General features: G+C 63.4%; 1 protein-coding gene across 1 annotated transcript in view; it reads left to right on the plus strand.

Annotated features, from left to right (window-relative positions):
* The first annotated feature begins 15,307 nt into the window (after positions 1–15,307).
* Positions 15,308–18,721, plus strand: part of PLCG2 (phospholipase C gamma 2) — an 84,187-nt gene continuing 80,773 nt past the window's right edge. Inside the window, 1 exon segment of the mRNA XM_056136221.1 lies at positions 15,308–15,503. Coding sequence (XP_055992196.1) covers positions 15,311–15,503 — 193 coding nt within the window. The 5' untranslated portion in view covers positions 15,308–15,310.

An 18,721-nucleotide genomic window follows, 5' to 3' on the forward strand; every position in this document is an offset into this window, starting at 1 on the left:
ATAAAATTTTAAAACTTAAAAAATAAACGAAAGAGAAGGACGGCTGGAGAGAGCACAGCGGGGAGGGCACTTGCCTTGCCTACGGCTGATCCAGGTTCAATCCCAGAACCAATCCCTGAGGCTTTCCAGGGCTGAGCCCTGAGCATGGAGCTGGGCGTGATCCTGAGCGCAGAGCCAGGGGTGAGCCCTGAGCACAGAGCTGGAAGTGATTCCTGAGCACAGAGACAGGAGTGAACCCTGAGCACAGAGCTGGAAGTCAGCCCTGAGCACAGAGCCAGGAGTGATTCTTGAGCACAGAGCCGGGGTAAGCCTTGGGCAGAGCCAGGCTAAGCCCTGGGCGCACCGGGTCTGGCAGGAGCAGGCATTCAGGGGGATGTGAGCTTCAGGGCTCGGGGGAGCATTGTCGGTGACTCTCCTCCTTCCCGTGTCGCTGCTACACCTGGGCTGGCACCCTTGGGGGCGCCCCCGGGCTCTCACGTCTGGCTGTGGTGCACAGAGATCACACGCGGTGTTGCCCACCGAGGTCCGGGCTGGCCGTGCCGCCTGGCTCTCGCCCAACGCCCAGCCCCACGCCTGGGTGACGGACCTTCCCCACCTGAGCCGCACCCTGGGCGCAGATGCTGGCGTCTCCTACAAGGCCAGGTGAGGAGCACTGTGTGCAGAGTGCCGGGTTGGAGCAAACCCAAGACCCACCTGGGAACTGGGTACAGGATGACAAGGGGGAGTGGCCCTGGCGGCAGGTGCCGAGGGCCGCCTTGTCACTCACCCAGGACACCCGTGGGTGGTGTGTCCCCGCACACGCGCCGTCTATTCAAAGCCTGTCAGAAAGACGGCTTCCGGGAAAGTGCTTGTGGTCAGAAAGCCCCAGACCAGACTCCCCTGGTGCCCCACCTGCAGGCTGGAGCCCGGGGCAGGAGGGAGGAACCACAGACATTCACATCTGCCCCACAGCTGATCCCCATCAGGGCCCTGCCAGCAGGCCAGGGTTCCAGGGACCCATGTAACAGATTGGGAAAATTGAGGCTTGTCGGCAGCCCCTCTTGTCCTGTTGTGAGCTCCAGCACACGCGCACGCGTGTGTGTGTGTATGCACGTGTGTCTCTGTGTATGTCCGGGTGCATGTGTGTCTGTGTGCATGTGTGTGTGCCCTCCTGTAAATAAACCCTGTGCATGTGTGTGCACACGCGTGTGTCCCTGTATCTGCCACGTGTGCATGTGTGTGTGCCCTACTATAGATGAACTCCGTGCCTGTGTGTACACATGTGTGTGCACATATGTGTGTCTGTGTGGATGTGCATGTGTGTGTCTGTGTGCGCACGTGTGTATGCCTGTGTACCTGTATGCATGTGCACATGTGTGTGCTCACATGTGTGCTCACATGTGTATCTGTGTAGGCACCTGTGTGTCTTGTGTGTGTATATGCACGCTCACACCTGTGTGTCTGTGTGTACATGTGTGTGCATGTGCACGTACTCACGTGTCTCTGTGCATGTACACGTGTGCGTGTCTGTGTTTGCCTGTACTCGTATGTGTCTGTGTGTGTGTTGCATGTGATCACATGTGTGTCTCTGTGTGTGCATGTGTGCGTGTGTGAATGCGCACGTGTGTTGGGAGTGGGGAGGGCTTGGGGTGGTAAGAAAGGCACCCTGTGGGGGAGGGTGGCCCTGCAGCGTTGACTCCCCTGCCCCCGTTTCTGAGGCAGACCGTGGAAGGCAGCGGCCGAGGCGTCTGAGCCTGATCTGCGTGTTCATGGGCCACCGCTTGGGGGTTGACTGGGGGGCAGGAAGTGACTCCCCAGGGAGCCTCTACCCCAGCCCAGCGAGCCCAGTGCCCAGCCGGGCAGCTTTTTCTTTCTTTCCACGCCTGTGTCATCCTATACAAATGTACCCTTGGCACTGGGAAAGCTGATGTCAGAAAGGGTCTTTTTTACCAATTCAAACCTGCAAATAATTGAAGGACAATCTGGCATTTGTCAAACTTTAATTCTCTATATATGATGTGTGTGTGATCTTGCATTTGCTGTGCCAGTGTTTCTATGTGAGATGCTCATCCAAGTGCCCAGACACGTGCAAAGATGCATATTGCATCGAGAGAAGCGAAGGCAGAAACCCTCATAGGTGAAGCCCAGCTGGGGAGTGTTTCTGGGGGAGCAGAGACACAGGGAGGAGGGGCAGGACGAGAGAGAAGTTTGCTGAGTCTTTTTTTTTATTTTTGGGTCACACCTGACGATGCACAGGGGTCACTCCTGGCTCATGCACTCAGGGATTACTCCTGGCGGTGCTGCGGGACCATATGGGATGCTGGGAATCGAACCCGGGTCAGCCGCGTGCAAGGCAAACGCCCTCCCTGCTGTGCTATTGCTCCAGCCCCTGCTGAGTTTGTTGACCTCGAAAAGTTGTGTACAGTATATTGCCAAGAAAGCGAAAATTCTGTGAAACAAAGTTAACCTCCGCCCCGGTGGCCCGTGGTGGCAAGTGTCACTGTGGCACTGCTGCCGCTGCCGTGGTGAGGGGTGGCGACCGGCTTTGCTTTCAGTTGCCCGCGACTGCATTTCCTCTTGTGCGAGTTGCTAAAACGGTCTGTGTCTGGTCTTTTGACACCCCTGAGCGGAAATCCTGGCGCGGGGTCTCCGGGCAGGCCTGCCTGGGCTCCCAGCACGGCTCTCTCGGATGCTGCCTTGGGGGAGGGGGGGCGGGTTCTGGACCCATATCTGGGGCTTTGCTCCTCTTTCCGGGCTGGAGCCTCCTGGCTGGGTCCTTCTGAGCCGCGTGGACACACTTCCGGTGTGAGTTGCACGTCTGGGGCTGAGGCGTGAGAGGCAGGGCGGGGAGGGCAGAGGCCGAGGCCCTGGGAGGCAGCGGGGCCCGGATGTGACCCAGAGGAGGGTCCCGGGGCTGCCCTCGGGTCTCTGGAGCGTCCAACTGAGACTGGGAGATTCGCTTCAGGGGCCCCTGACCTTGCCCCTGAGAGTTTCCTGGTTCTCTCTGGCCTGTTCCTCGCCATCTGCCTGGACTCTGGGCCCTCATCACAATGGAAACCATTTTTTTGTTTTTGTTTTTGTTTTTCCCCTTTCAAAATATATGTTTGACGGGGCTGGAGCAATAGCACAGTGGAAAGGGCATTAGCCTTGCAGGCAGCCGACCCAGGTTTGATTCCCAGCATCCCATATGGTCCCCCGAGCACCGCCAGGAGTGATTCCTGAGTGCAAAGCCAGGAATAACCCCTGAGCATCGCCGGACGTGACCCCAAAGCCAAAAAAAAAAAAACAAAAACAACAACAAAAAACACCCCCACAAAATATATGTTTGATGTGTGTGAGACAGGGGTGGGAAGTGCTCAGGGATCACTCCCGCAGGCTCGGGAACCATGTGGGGATCTGGGGATCACACCGGTATCAGCCACGTGGAGGCCAGCGCCGTCCCCCTCTTCCAGAACAGTTCCCAGGACGGGCTGCCTCTGGTAGCTCCGCCTGGCATGGGCTTCCATGCACCAAACGGGGCGCTGGAGGCATCAGACGCCCGGCTCCGGGGGGTGCACGGGGGGGCCCAGGCCAGGCTGGACATGCAGCCCCTCAGCTGGAAGGCTGGGACCCTGTGGCGAAGGAGGGTAGGGCCCGGAGTGCGCTACTTCCTCCCTCCTCCCTCGTCCATTCTCCATGGCCTCGAAGGCCTTGGGGGCTCTTACTGGACCCTGGGCCCCCAAGTTCTAGAATGTTCCAGGGATCTCTCCCGCATTTGGGGGTGGCCGAACAGCCAGGGCTCCCCCCAGGGGCCGGCGTGTGCTGGGACACGTCCTCTCCGAGCTCTCTCCTGCACCTCTTCCTCCTGCTGCCTAGAGAGCAGGGCCGGAACGGTGCTGACCCGGGGCTGGTCACTCCCTGCAGAGCCCACCAGGGCTGACTCTGCTTCCAGAAACTTCCATGGAGGACAGGGCTCAAGTCTGGACCCCCACCCAGCGAGGCAGGAAACTACCCCTGTGAAGGAGGCGTGCAGGGCGGGCTACCTCAAGACTCTGCTGCCGGCCTCAGCTCCTTACCGAGCACTGGAGACCGAGTAAGACGCCGAGGCTGAAGCCGGTGTCCAGCAGGCGGGCGCTCACCCTGCATGTAGCAGACCTGGGCTTGACCCCCACCAGGAGTGACCCCTCAGCACCACCCGATGTGGCGGATGAACGCCCCCCTCTCCAGCCCCCCAAGAGAGAAAATAATCACGGCTGGAGCAATAGCACAGCGGGGAGGGCGTTTGCTTGCACGTGGCCGACCCGGGTTCGATTCCCAGCATCCCATAGGGTCCCCCGAGCACCGTCAGGAGTCATTCCTGAGTGCAGAGCCAGGAGTAACCCCTGAGCATCGCCGGGTGTGACCCAAAAAGCAAAAAAAAAAAAGAGAAAAGAATTAAAGAACTAGAGGCTGTTCACCCATTTGACCCCCAGGGTGGCACCCAGCAATCTCTTAATAACGCTATTGGCTGGGTGGTTGTTGTTGTTGCTGTTGTTGTTGTTTGCTGCTGCTGGAGGTGTCCAGGGCTTCCTCCTGGGCCTACGCTCAGGGAACTGTCTTGCTGGGTTCCGGGGCCATATGGGAGGCTGGGGATGGAGCCCAGGTGGGCTCGTGCAAGGCGGATGCTCTACCCACTGCACTACCTTTCGGGCCCCTGTTCTTTGTTTCTGGGCCTCTCCCAGGCAGGGGTGGGGGGGTGGGCTGCTGCTGTGTCTGTTTTGGGGGCGCTGCTCCCAGGCGTGGGCCACCCCTCAGTGCCGGAGAAAGAAGGTCCCGGGCACTGGACACTGTGCACGGGGCGATGCCCCAGGGGGCGGTAGGGACCAGCTCTGGGCCGAGATGAGTCAGTGGGCCCCGGGGTCTCACCGTGTCATCACTCAGTCCCTTCAGGACTGCCCAGGGCGCCCCCCAGAACTGACCCAACCAACACGACCCAGGTAACGGCAGGCGGCCCGCCTCAGGCGTGCCAGTCAGTCACAAGGGCTTCTGACTCTGGTTTACAGGGAAGGGCCTGGGTGGGGGCCGGGAGACCCCTCCACTCCCCCGTGCACCCCCGGGCCCCAGGCCGCCATCAGGTGTGGCCAAAGAAGGGAAAGGAAAAGGTTCTGGAAGCTTTTGCCTTCCCAAGTGAGCCCCCCGGGGCCTACAGGACCATGGTTTGGGGTGCAGAGGAAAGGCCGGGGGTGGGCCAGGGGCTGCCCCTAGACTCAGCGCAGCGGGGGCACGTGGTGGAGACAGGGCCAGGGACGGAAACGCACCCCCCCCACACACACACAAGAGACGCACTCGAGAGGTCTGCACTGCCCCTGCCCCCATGTCTGATGCTCTGGGACTCGCACCCGGCTAGACTCAGCCCTGGGCGCCTTCCGCGCCAGGCCCTGCCTCCTCCTTGGGCCCCCCGTGCCCACATATCTCCTCGACGAGGGTCTGTCATCCCTGTTCCAGCACAAGAGCCGCGGCGGGGGTGATTGTTTGGAGGGGGAGGGGCACCCCGCCTGGCACCCGCCTGGCATCCAGCAGGGCACCTCGGGCTTCAGCCCCACTACACGCGGCAGGTGCTTCGTGCCGCTCGACGCTGCTGTCTGGGCCCTGGGGCTGGTGCCCGCCACCCCCTCCGGCCCTCCTGCTGCCCACAGGGACTATCCAGCAGCCGAGCTCTGCCCAGGCAGTGCCCAGCTGCGAGAAGTCCCACTGCCTTGGCAAGACTGAGCCAGCCCCGGAGAGGGAGCCCGGCCCTCCTGCCTGACCCTGGCCACAGCCTCTACCTGGTGCCGCCCCCGAGCCAGCCGAGCCGCACCCAGGCCTGCGTCATCCCTGCACTTCCCGCAGCCTGGCCTCCCGCCCTGCCCCTCCCTCAGCTGGCATTTCTGCCCATTGCTAGCTCACTGGGGCATCTCCTCCAGGAAGCCTTCCTGACTGTCTTGGCTCAGTCAGCGTTCATGATGTCCTCTGCCTCAACTCGCCCCTGGGGCCTGGATCCTAATGACCGTTTGTTTTGGTTCTGTTTGGGGTCAGGGTTGATTCCAGGATCACTGGCGGCAGCGCTGGGGAGACCCTCTGTGGTTTCAGGGATTGAGCTGGCCTTGGCCGGGTGTAGCCAGGCCCCTTCCCGCCTGTCTCCGCAGAAGGCGTTTTCCTAAACGCTCCATGCTCACTGCCCGGCCAGTCCAGGACAGGATGCCCAGGAGAAACGCAGCCGTGCCCCAGGCAAACACGTGCACTGACTGACGCTAGGCGCTTTCCCTAGTCCTGGAAGCTGAAAGGCACCGAGCGCCTCTTGCCGGGAGAGGAGAGACCGCTCAGGGCACGGGTTTGGGCCGCTCAGCGATCTCTCCCCCAGCCCCGTCCAAGCCGCTGCACCCCAACGCGAGAGGCGCGCTCAGGACATTGCACGGTTCAGTGTGTTCCAGGGACCCCAACGTGCCGGCAGCCCGTCAGAGACGGAAGCCGCCTCCCGCGCCCCTTCCAGGCTGACATAGTCCCGACCCTGCTTCGAAGCGGGCCGGTGTTTGCTGTGTGAGTCGTGTCTGTTTTTGTCGCTCAGACATACCTGGGCTGCACGGGTAGAAAGCACAGAAAACTGAGCACTGCAAACTGAGCACTGCAGCGAGAGCAGGGCTGCTGACACGCGCCAGCCTCCATGGAGCCACGGGGGCTAACAGCGGGGCAAACTTGGGGGCACGGCATGCCCGCAGCTCTCCGAGCTTGTCCCTGGCGCTCCTGGAGAGTCCTCACGGGCCCCCAGACCCTGGCCCGAGGCCTCTGAGAAGCCCCAGAGCCCTTGGCCGACCCCTCTCACTCGGCTGTGGCTGAATGCCTCCCCCACTGGGTCCCCGGGAGCAGCAAAGGGGCCGACCTACTGGTCTCAGGTGAGGGCGAGCTTGACCTGCACCCCCGTAGTTGCTTCCGGCCCCCTGTGAACGAGACCCTGGTTGGAAATAGGCTTTGCAGATTCGATGAAGGTTCTCGAGCCCCTGGGGCTGGAGCGATAGCACAGCGGGGAGGGCGTTTGCCTTGCACGCAGCTGACCCAGGTTCGATTCCCGGCATCCCATAGGGTCCCCCGAGCACCGCCAGGAGTGACTTCTGAGTGCATGAACCAGGAGTAACTCCTGTGCATCGCCGGGTGTGACCCAAAAAGCAAAAAAAAAAAAAAGGTTCTCAAGCCCCTGCTGGGGTGGGTGAGTGGGTGGGTGGGGTCTAAGCCAGTGACCGGCTCCCTTAGCGGAGATGCCAGGAAGGTGGCAGGGAGAGGGATTCCCGCGGGTGGAGGCAGGGATGGGAGAGGGGCGGCGGCAGCCCAGGCTGGGCCACGAGCCAGCAACCGAGCCAGGAGGCAGCACGGGTCCGAGCATCCAGAGGGAATTGCACGGCTACAGACGCCGGTCTTGGATCTGGCCTGCGGTCCTGGGGCAGAGCTGCCCGGGTGAGAGGTTTGCCCCTTTTGCAGGGATTGGCCGCGCTGCCCGGGACACTGCCGGCCGGGCGCTGCGCTGAGCAGGGCTGCAGGCTCATGGGGTGGCTGAGCAGGGTGTGGGCCTGGCAGCAGGGAGGTCTCGGTGCTTCCCTTCCGGGCTGGCCACGTCCTGTGGCTTGGTGACAAGTGCGGGACCGCAGGGACTGTCCCCGTGACCCCCTTTCCCCAACCCTGCTACTAGTCACCCTGTCACATACCCACAGGCGCCCTCACCTGAGCTGGGGAGGCCGAGCCCGGCCCTGCACGCAGACATGGAGCCACTTCCTGGGGCAGCGGGCTGTGGCCACCGGGGCGGGGACCGGGGCAGCGTCTGTCTGGGCACTCTTCTCACGGGGCTCCCCCTTTCAGGCCCAGTGGCCGGCAGTCGTGGACACAGAGCCCTTGTCGCGTCCACAGACCGGGGCTTCTGCAGACCCTGGTGCCGTGAGATGCCCGTGGCTTTCGTTTTCCCCGATCGTGGTGCTGGGGCTCGGACCCAGGACCGAGAGGGGTTTTGAAATGAGTTTGGGGTGTGGAGTCAGTCCTGGCTGGGTGTTGGGAGATGGTCCTGGCGGTGCCCAGCGGCCTGGGCCTGTGCTGTGGGGCTGACCCAGTCCTCCTGCACGCCAAGCCTGGGCCCTCCAGGAAGAGACTGAGGGGGCGTGTCGCCCATCTGTCCTGGCCCTGACCTGTCTCCCACAGACTGGAGCAGCCACCGGAGAGACACAGCGCCCGTGTCCAGCCAGCAGAGCTTCACACATTTTCTTTTTCTTTTCTGGTGTGTGTCTGTGTGTGTCTGTGTTTGTGTGCCTGCATGTGTGTATGTGTGTGTGTGTGTGTGTGTGTGTCTGTGGGTGTATACACACTTGGTGACATTCAGAGGCTGTTCCCCACTGTGCTCAGGAGTGACTTCTAGTGGTGCTCGGGGGCCACTGTGTGGTACCCGGGATTCAGCCTGGGGTCTGTGGCATATCCGGCCTCATCTCCGGTGCCCGCTCTCGGCCCTACGCAGTTTCCAGGGTGCAGAAACACCCCGAGGCCGTGGAGGCTGCAGTGTCCATGCGGGTGGCGCAATGCCAGGACTAGGACAGCCCTCGGGGGGCGTGAGGGAGCTGGAGGCCGAGGCGCTCAGGGGAGAAGCTGGTCGGTGTGACAGGCCTTTCCTGCTGCTGCCCCCAGACACCCCCATTCCTCTGAGCCCCGAAGCAGAGCCCAGAAAGAGGGGTGCGGGCGTGGGGTGCGAGGGTCTGTGCGAGGCATCCTAGGGATGTGTGGGCAGTGCGGCCTGTGGTTCACAGCACTGTGAGCACGCTTAGGGACAGCAGGGAGCTCAGCACACACACACACACACACATGCACACACCACAGACACACACGCACACAGAAGCATGCACACACTCACAGACACGTGGGCAGACATGCACACACAGACACACACACAAACCCATGCAAACCCACAGACACGTGCACACACATGCATACATACCCACACACATGCGTGCACACTGACACATGCATACACTCCCAGACATGCACACACAAACACACACACATGCATGCACACACAGGTATGAGAAGAGTCTTTAGCACACACATGCACACATACATGTAGACACATAGGTAAGAGAAAGGTGCTCAGCACACATGTGCAGACACACATATATACACATGTGCACATGTAGGCGTGAGAAGGGTGCTCAGCACACAGGTGCACACATGTGCACACGTGCATGGACAGACACGCACACAGAAGCATGCACACACACAAGCACAGACGCACAGACACACGGGCAGACATGCACACACACACAGACACACACACAAACCCATGCAAACCCACAGACACATGCACACACAGGCATACACACGCAGACACGCACGCACACACAGGTACACAAGCACATGCACATGCAGACACGTGCACACACTCACAGACACATGCACACACACGCGCGAGCACACAGAGATGTGAGAAGGGTCTTTCGCACACACATGCACACATGCATGTAGTATATGTGTATAGGTGCGAGAAAGGTGCCCAGCACACACACACATGCAACACCTGTGCAGACAGACACACATATCTACAATGTGCACACGCAGGTGTGAGAGGGGTGCTCAGCACACACACAAGCACATACGGAAGCACACACATGTAGACCGTTGGATGTGAGAAGGGTGTCCAGCACACACGCACGCACACATGCACACACTTCGATGCAAGAAGTGCTGAGCACACACCTAGGCATACACTGACATGGAGAAGAGTGCATGTATACACACGTGCACGCATGCATGGACAGACATACACACACACGCATGCACACAGGTGTGAGAAGGGGGTTCAGCACACAGGCAACCCACCCCGGGACCTTCGCTCCTCCTCCCCCTTCCCGAGGGCGACGCTGAGAAGACCCTGGGAAGGCCTACGTGCTGGGGCAGGGGGTGGGCGCCTTTGTCTTCCTTTTGGCTTGGGGCCCCTTGGCAGAGCCTGGGAGCACTCTGGGCTCGCTGCTGGGGAAAGGGTCCCTCCCCGAGTGCTGTGGGCCCGGGTGGTCTGGGGGTGGAATCAGGGTGTCCCACAGGCAGAGCTCCGACTCCAGCCCTCACCCTCCAGCAGGGCAGTGGTGGGCACGAGTCTACCCCCATGATCTCACCGGGGAAGTAGCTATAATCACGCCCGTTTCTCAGAGCAAAACTGAGGCTTGGGTCTGAAGGCACCGAGGCTCGTGGTGAGTGCTCGAGGGCTTTGGGGGACACGCTGGCACCTTGAGGCCTGGCTGGGGAGAGGGACGGGGAGGGGGCAGCCCCCTCCAGCCACCTGCCTGCCCGGCACCTCTGGGTGGGGCCCAGCCCCCCAAAGAAAAAGAAGCCGCCCTGGCGGGTTTTCTTTCAGTTTATTTGACACGCCCCCGCCCCCACCCTTCTTTCTTTTTATATGAAAAGGAAAGAAAGTCCCCTCCACCCTGAGGTCACTTCCTGGCCCGGCCCTCACTGCCCTCCCCTGCCCCAAGGGGGTGCTGTGGGTGGGCTGGGCCCGGGGAGGGACGCCCACCCCGGCTCGATTCCACTTCCCGCCTGCGCCCCCCGCCCAGGCCGGGGGTCCTGCCTGGGCACGTAGCTGGGAGGGGCCGAGGTGCGGGCCCGACTTGCACGGGCGACCCCTCCCGCGCCCGGCCCCTGGTCACCCTGAGCGGCCCCTGCAGGTGCCCGGGAGGGAGGCGGGGAGGCCCGGGCCGGGGCGGGGGGTGGGCGCCCGGGGGTGGGCGCGGGGGCGGGGAGGGCGTGGCACGAGGCGTCCCCGCGCGCCCCCACGCACCCCTGGCGGCCCCGGCCCCGACCCCGGCCCTTACGCGGCCCCGGGCGCCCCCTGGCGGGCGGCCGCGGGACTGCAGGCGGCGCGTCGGGCCGGGCGGCCCCGGCGTCACGTGGCGCGGCCGAAGCAGAAGTGGCCGCGGGCGGGCAGGGAGTGTCCGGCGGCCGGACGGGCCGGGCCGCGGCAAAGCGGTGAGTGCGCGGCGGGGGCGCGCGGGGTCGGGCGCGGGGGGCGGGGGCGGGCGGGGGCGGCGTCGCTCTGCCCGTCCTGCCCCGCCGGGCGCAGGTGCCGCGGGGGGGGGGCCCGAGGGTCGGCGGCGCCGGGCGGGGGAGCGGCTGTGCGGGTCCGCGCGCGAGTGTGTGTGCGTGCAAGCGTGCGAGTGTGAGTGTGGGTGCGCGCGCGTGAGAGTGTGTGCGAGCGCGTGTGAGTGTGTGTGTGTGAGAGTAAACGTGTGTGCATGTGTGTGTTCACTTGTGTGTGTGTGTGTGCGTGAGTGTCCGCGTGCGTGTGTGTGCGTGTGTTGTCTGGCATGTGTGTGTGTGCATGTGTGTACGCTTGTGTGTGCGGGTGTGTGCGCGCTGAGTGTGTGTGTGTGTGCGAGTGCATGTGTGTATCTACACTTGTGTGTGCGTGTGTGCCTGAGTGTGTGTGTGTGCATGTGAGTGTGGGTGTCCGTGTGGGTGTGTGCTTATGTGTGTGTGTATCTGAGTGTGCGTGCCTGTGCATGTGTGAGTGTGCGCACATGTGTGTATGTCCGTGTGGGTGTGTGCATGTATGAGTGTGCGTGTGCATGTGTGTGCTTGCAATCGTGTGCATGTGTGTGTATGTGTGCATGTGTGTGTATAAGTGTGTGTGCATGTGTATGTGTGCATGTAGGGGTGTGTGTGTGTGTGCATGTGCACACTGGGGAGGGGGTTTGGGGTCCCACACCCCATCAGCACTCGCATGTCTGCATAACTGTACGCGGTGCATTTATATGATCACGTGTACATGGTATATTTACCTGCCCACTGCACTTCCCTGCCAGTGCTTGGCATCCCAGGGAGGAGGGAGGGAGACGAGAGAGACAGGGAGTGAGCAGCAGAGAGAGAGACAGCAAGAGAGAGACAGAGACAGAGAGAGAGAGAGAGAGAGGGAAAGGGAGGGGTGGGGAGGAGGGGGAGAGGACAGGGAGAGACAGAGGGAGGAGAGGGCTTGGCCCGGTGACTGAGTGAGTGCCTGGGTTGAGTGGGGCGGGGAGGGGTGACTGAACTGGGGTGCGGGGCCTGGCTTGGGGGGGTGGGCTGCCCCTTGGGAAGCAGGCGACCCTCCTTTCATTTGATGTCACCCCCAGCGGTGTGACCCTGGGCACTTGGAGGAGCCTCAGTTTCTCCCCAGACCGTGGGTGCCCGCACCCTAGGGCCCGTAGCGGGGTTCCCGGCTGGCTCCGGGCCTCTAGTTCAGGGCCCCCCCTGGGGCCTGACCATCATCCTCTCCCGGGGCTGCTCGGGTCCCAGTGCTCCTGGGGCGAGGTCTGGCACCTGGGCGGCATCTGGCTCCCCCGCTCACCCCAGTTAGGGCCCCACCCGGGTGTGTGCCCGGGGCCAGCCTGGGGCCAGCTCTCCGCCTCCTCCGTACCCGCCAGCTGGCAGAGGTGCTGGCTGGGCGCACCCTGAGTCTCCCCGCCTCTGGGCGGAGTCGCGGGGGTGAACGGCCAACAAGGAAGCCGCGAGACCCTGGGGGATGGGGGGGGCACCCGCCACCTGGCATCCCCCCCTCGGCCCTGACTGCTGTGATCCCCGCATTGGGGGGCTCGCTGGTCCATCTCAGGCTTCTCAGGCCGCGCTTAAGAGGGGCCCCTGCATGGCTGGGGGCTCCCGGGCTCCCGCCCGCCTCCGAGAGCTGCTGCTCCCATCTCAGTGCTCGGGACACCTCTGCGTCTCCGGCCCCACAGACCGCGTACTCCGCCCTCAGGGCTGTCTGTGGCCCTCCAGGAGTGACCTTTGCTATGCCGGCCCTGCAGTTATTAAGGGGCCAACATCCCCCCCTGCAGGAACCGGTGTTTCCTGTGCCCCTCCCCCACGACGAACGTCTGGAGTTTCTGGCTACACGTTTGTGGCTGCCAGTGCAGAACGTCCACATTTGACACTCAACAGTGACGGTGGTGTCGCTCCCTGGGTGGCTCTGGCCCCGCCCAGGGTGCCGGCGCCGGCCAGCAGATTCAGCCCCTTGCTGCCGGCAGGCGGGCCGAGCTGGTGTGACGGGAGGGTTGTTGGCCTTCTGCGGGCAACCCGCTGGCGCCCAAGCGCGTCGCAGACGTCCGGGGCTCAGGCCCTTCTCCACGGAGGATGGAGAAGCAGACACGGCCAGACCCCTCGTTGAATCGGCCCGTCCCCGTGCCCGCCCGTCATTTTATGGCGTGCCCGGGCGGGCCAGAGAAACAGGAACGAGAGAGGATTTCGGGTTTTTTTATTTTCATGAAAGCAGAAGCAGCAGGGAGCGCCCTCACCCCCCCCCCCCCGCCCCAGGGGTCACGGCCTGCAGACCCCTGTCTGCTCCCCCGGGTCACGGTCTGGGGACCCCCCAACCCACGGGAACTCTGGTGTCTGCCCCCCAGATCTCAGCCTGGAGCCCCCCCCCACACCGAAACCCCCTGGGGTCACAGCCTGGGGCCTTGTGCCTGCCCCCCAGGACACGTCCTGGTGACCTCCATGCCCATTACCCCTGGGGTCTCAGTCTGGAGACCCCATGCTGGGGCGGCTCTCGGAAGGAATCTCGGGGGTCTCTGGTCAGGGGTGTGAGGCAGCTGTTTTGGGGCAGGGGCAGCCCTCAGGGTTAGCTGGAGTCCCCAGGGGCCAAGTTCAGGCCGTCACTGCACCCGGTGGTGGCCTTTGACCTTTTTTTTTTTTCTTTTTGGGTCATACCCTGCCATGCACAGGGGTTCCTCCTGGCTCTTCACTCAGGAATTACTCCTGGTGGTGCTCGAGGGACCATGTGGGATGCCGGTGATAAAACCCAGATTGCTTCAGCCCCAGTGGCCTTTGACCCTTGACCCTGGCCTTTGACCCTCGCCCTGCTGCTGCTCCTGTCTGGGGGGGAGGGGGGGCCTGGGGCGGGGGCTGTGGGCTGCAGCAGGCCCTGAGGAGCCCCTGGACCGTGCAAGGCCCTGAGGGGCAGGTGTGGGGGTGAGCCCGGGCATGGGGGGGCCCTGGGGCTCCCCTTGGCCTCCTGGGTGCCCAGGAACTGCCATCTGGGCAGTCTCTGCACCCTGAACGCTCCGGGCCCTCCCCCCTTCCCCTCCCTTCCCCTCCCCTCATGCTGATTTGGGGCCCCTCCCCACAGCCCCTGGCCCAGACCCCCAGATGGCCCCGGCAGGCCCCCGCCCGGTCTGGCCGAGAGCAGGCTGCTCCCGTGTGTCTCCGCCAGAGACACGCTGGCCAGGTCGTGCCAGGCAGGGGTGGTGCGCACCCCCCCCTCCTGCAACCCTGCGCCCTCCCGCCCCGCTGGATGTCGGGGTTCTCGGCTGAGGCCAGGTCCCCCCTGTGCGGGGTGGGGTGGGGTTGGGGTCTCTGCTGGTCTCCCAGCCCCCTCCAGGCCAGCAGTGGCCCTGGGGACCCTCGGGGGAGGGGTGGCTGGAGGGTTTTGAGTTTTGCTTTGGTGCGTCTGCTCGGGGCCACGCCCAGCTGTGCTCGGGGCTTGCTCCTGTCCCTGTGCTCAGGGCCAACTGGGACGTGGCCACGTGTTTGGGTCTGGGTTTTCGGGCCACTGTCCACGGCGCTCGGGGCTGGGGAGGCCCCACGGGGCAGGGGCTGAGGCCCAGCTGCACGCGGGTCCCTCTGTCCGCCTCTCACCCGGACCCCACAACCCCGCCGGCTTCTGCTCTGGGTGGCCAGAACGACCCGGGGCCAGTAAGTGGGGAGCTGGGGCTGGCTTGTGCCCTGGGCTGCTGGAATGGGCGCGAGAGGCCAGGCAGGGGGGGTGCAGGAGCTGGTGCCCGGCGTGTGTGTGTGGCGAGTGGGTTCCCCCTGGCAGCTGAGCAGGGGCCCTCATGCAGCAGCGGCCAGCAGGTGGCCCTGGGCGGGCCGTGGGGGCTGGCGCAGCCCAGAGGTGCCCGCGGCACGTGGCTGGGCAGTTCTCTCTCTCTCTCCCGCTGACGCTGGCTGCTGGCCGTCAGGTGGGAGGGGCCGGGCCGGGCCTCTGGCCCTCGGCTATTCAAATATTACCCACAGCACCCAAGTGGGTGGGGAGGTAGGGTCCCCGGAGCGGAGCCGGGGAGATTTGGTTATTCAAAGGCGGGATAACGGTTGGGCCGGGAGGTGGGGGCTCCTCCCACACGCGGACTCCCTTTTAAGCCCTCGTGCGTGCTCCCAGGGCGTCGGAGGGGCCAATGTTCCCCCACTGCCAGAACCTTCTGGAACTCCTCCCAGGGCCCCCGGGTCGGGATTCGGGCTCTCCCAGCCCGGGCTCCGTCCACTGAGGGCGACCCGCTTCTCCTTCCTGCCCGTCTGTCCAGACTCCTCGTCCTCCACCCCCTCGGGCTCCCCCGCGGCGGCCTGGCCAGCCATGGCCGCCCCGGTCAACGTGGACACACTCCCAGAGTACGAGAAGAGCCAGATCAAGAGGGCGCTGGAGCTGGGCGCCGTGATGACCGTGTACAGCGCCCGCAGGTCCACGCCGGAGCGCAGGACCGTCCAGGTGATCATGGAGACGCGCCAGGTGGCCTGGAGCAAGACGGCCGACAAGATCGAGGGCGTCCGTGAGTAGCGGGTGGCCGCGGCCGGGGCTTCTCGCTTCCTGCCGCCGCTGCCTGTCCTGCCCCTGCTGTGGCTCCTTCTGAAACTGAAAGCGGGGCCCAGGCTGGGCCCAGGCTGGTCTCTCCGGGCCTCTGGGGGGAGTGACAGCGGGGGAGGGGCGGCCCGGCGGCGGGGAGCAGGAAGAGGGGGTGTGCGGGGCTGGCGGGTCCCGGGTCCCCTCCCCTGTCGGCCTGGCTGCCCTCTTGAGGGCTCTGTGGCCCGAACTAGCAGAAACTCCTCGCTCTAGCCGCACTGTTACCTTTTGTTGCAAACCACGGAGCCGGCCAGGCCAAAGGTCTGCGGGCGGGTGGCCTTGGGGCCTCTGTCCAGGGCTTCACTGGAGCATCCGGAACAGATGCAGTGCCACCGGGCTGGTCTTGTATGACTGAAGCATCAGGAATAGATGCAGTACTACTGGGCTTCTTAAATAATAAAGCATCAGAAACAGATTCAGTGCCACTGGGCTGGTCTTGTATAATGAAGCATCAGGAACAGATTCAGTGCCACTGGATTGGTCTTGTATTACTGGAGCATCAGGAATAGATGCAGTGCCATGGGGCTGGTCTTGTATTACTGGAGAATCAGGAACAGATTCAGTGCTACTGGTCTGGTCTCTATAATGAAGTATCAGAAACAGATGCAATATCATTGGGCTGGTCTTGTATTACTGGAGCATCAGGAACAGATGCAGTGCGACTGGGCTGGTCTTGTATTACTGGAGCATCAGGAACAGGTGCAGTGCCACTGGGCTGGTTTTGTATTACTGGAGCATCAGGAACAGATGCAGTACTACCCTTCGCTGGTCTCGTGTTACTTAATGGAGAAATGACAGGGTGTCCTGGGAGGAGGGCCGGTGACAGGAGAGCGTGCCTCTGCCCAACCCCTGCCCTGTATTTGTCCCCGAGATCAGTTCGTTGTTCTTGTTTGGGGGCCACTCCCAGCCCTGTGCTCCGGGACCACTCTGGGACCCTCTGGGTTGCCTGGTTTTGAACCCGGGTCAGCAGGTGCAAGGTGAGCGCCGTCCTGAGCAGTGTGTCTTGTTCTCAGGCCAGGGGCGGTGTGTCTGGTGTCTGGCACGGGGGTGGGGGGCGGGGGACTGTGGCCTGCGGTCCTCAGCGCCCTCCTTCACCCCTGTCTGAGGGCCGGGATGTGGCCGTGTCGAGAGCACTCAAGGGCTGAGTTTGGACCTGGCGCAGCAAGAGCCCCGAGTGCCCCTGGCAGAGCCCCCGTGGGCCCGCGGCATTGCCCGGTGTGGCCTCCACAGAGAAAGAAAAATCTCGGGCCTGGAGCCAGGGCACAGCGGGGAGGGCGCTCGCCTTGCCCACAGCCACCTGCTTCGACCCCCGTACCCCATAGGCTCCCTGAGCACCGCCAGGAGTGGTCCCGGAGCGCCGAGCCAGGAGGAAGCCCTGGCACCGCCGGGTGGGACCCAGACACAAAGCCAGGAGCTGATGCCACAGGCTGGAGCGATAGCACAGCGGTAGGGCGTTTGCCTTGCACGCGGCCCACGCGGCCGACCCGGGTTCGATTCCTCCGCCCCTCTCGGAGAGCCCGGCAAGCTACCGAGAGTATCTCGCCCGCACGCAGAGCCTGGCAAGCTCCCCGTGACGTACTCGATACGCGAAACACAGTAACAATCGTCACAATGGAGACGTTACTGGGCCCGCTCGAGCAAATCGATGAGCAACGGGAGGACAGTGACAGGACAGTGACAGTGATCCCACAGGGATTCGTGCCCCTTCACTGCCAGGAGCTGGAGGGGGCATGGCTGGCAGCTCCTCCCGCCGCCCAAGGGTGGCCAGTGACACGCTGGACTTGGGGCACTTTGGATCTTGGATTAATCTCTGGGCGCTGCACATCCAGAGACCACTGACCACTGCCCAGTTCTCCACACACTCAGTCTGGGATCATCACCCCCAGTGTAAGAAGCTGCGAGCGGGTCCCACCAGCCCCTTGGGTGGGCCCCAGCATCCCTGCGGGCTCTCCTGCCGTCCTAGCAGACAGTCCCCACGGAGGGTCCCCGCAGACGGTCCCTGTGGATGGTCCCCGGCCACCCTTGCCGTTTCCCCCTCAGCTTTGCTGCCAGAGAAACCAGGCGGCCTCAGCAGCCACTTCTCTGCTTCCTATCTTGGAGAGCTCCCTGCATGACCCCTCGGGGGATCCTGTGCCAGGGGCTTCCTCACGGCCCACAGCGCCTTCTGGGCTCCCGCGAGCACCAGGCTGGCTTTCCTGTCACTTATCTACTGTGGCGCGGGGGTCCAGCCGGGGTCTGCCCCACGCTAGCCTGCCCCTGCCACTCAGCTGCCCGCTGGCCCTTTTCCTTTTTTTCTGGCTCAGTAATAGTCCACCGCGGGGCAACCTGTCGCCTGCCCTGGCCCCGGGGCGGTTGAGGCGGGAGCTGCTGAGCGTGCCGCTTGCGGCTGGAGTCACTGATGTTGGGGCGTGTCCTGGCTCCCGTGCTCTCTCCGCGGGCTCTTTCCGAGGGGCCGTTGCCTGGGCTTTCCCGCCTGGTGTTCCTTCGCACTTTTCTCTTCTGCTCCATGGCTGCGTGTGTGCTGCCGGGGTCCAGCCCAGCTTTGCACGTGTGAGGCAAGTGCTGTGTCCCGGGCGACGTCTGGGCTAAGGGCTTCTTGCCGCACCCGAGAGCACTCAGCGCTTCCTTCGGCTCTGTCTGTGCTCAGGGATCACGCCTGCCACAACATGGGTGCTGGGGATGAACTTGGGTCCGCTGTAAAGTACATGCCCCGGGGTCCATTTTTATTTTCATTCCGTTTTTTTGGCCACACCCGGCGATGCTCAGGGATTCCTCCTGGCTCTGTATTCAGGAATTACTGCTGGCAGTGCTGGGGGACCAGATGGGATGCGGGGATCGAACCCGGGCTGGCCGCGGGCAAGGCAAATGCCCTCCCCACTGGACTATCACTTCGGCTCCCCCGTGAATACAGTTTTAATAGCACTGTCCTCCCGTTGTTCATCAATTTGCTCGAGCGGACCCAGTAACGTCTCCATCGTGAGACTTGTTGTTACTGCGTTTGGCGTATCGAGTACGTCACAGGGAGCTTGTAAATAAAATTAAAAATAGGGCCTTCCCACAATTCCAAGGGGGGCAGGTTGTTCCTGCTGGGGCCCAACAGGTGGGCCGACGGTCGCTGTGGGGACACGGTGCCCACGTGGTGCCAGG

The sequence above is a fragment of the Sorex fumeus genome, unplaced genomic scaffold (assembly GCF_029834395.1).
Source record: "Sorex fumeus unplaced genomic scaffold, SorFum_2.1 ptg000122l, whole genome shotgun sequence".
NCBI lineage: Eukaryota > Metazoa > Chordata > Mammalia > Eulipotyphla > Soricidae > Sorex > Sorex fumeus.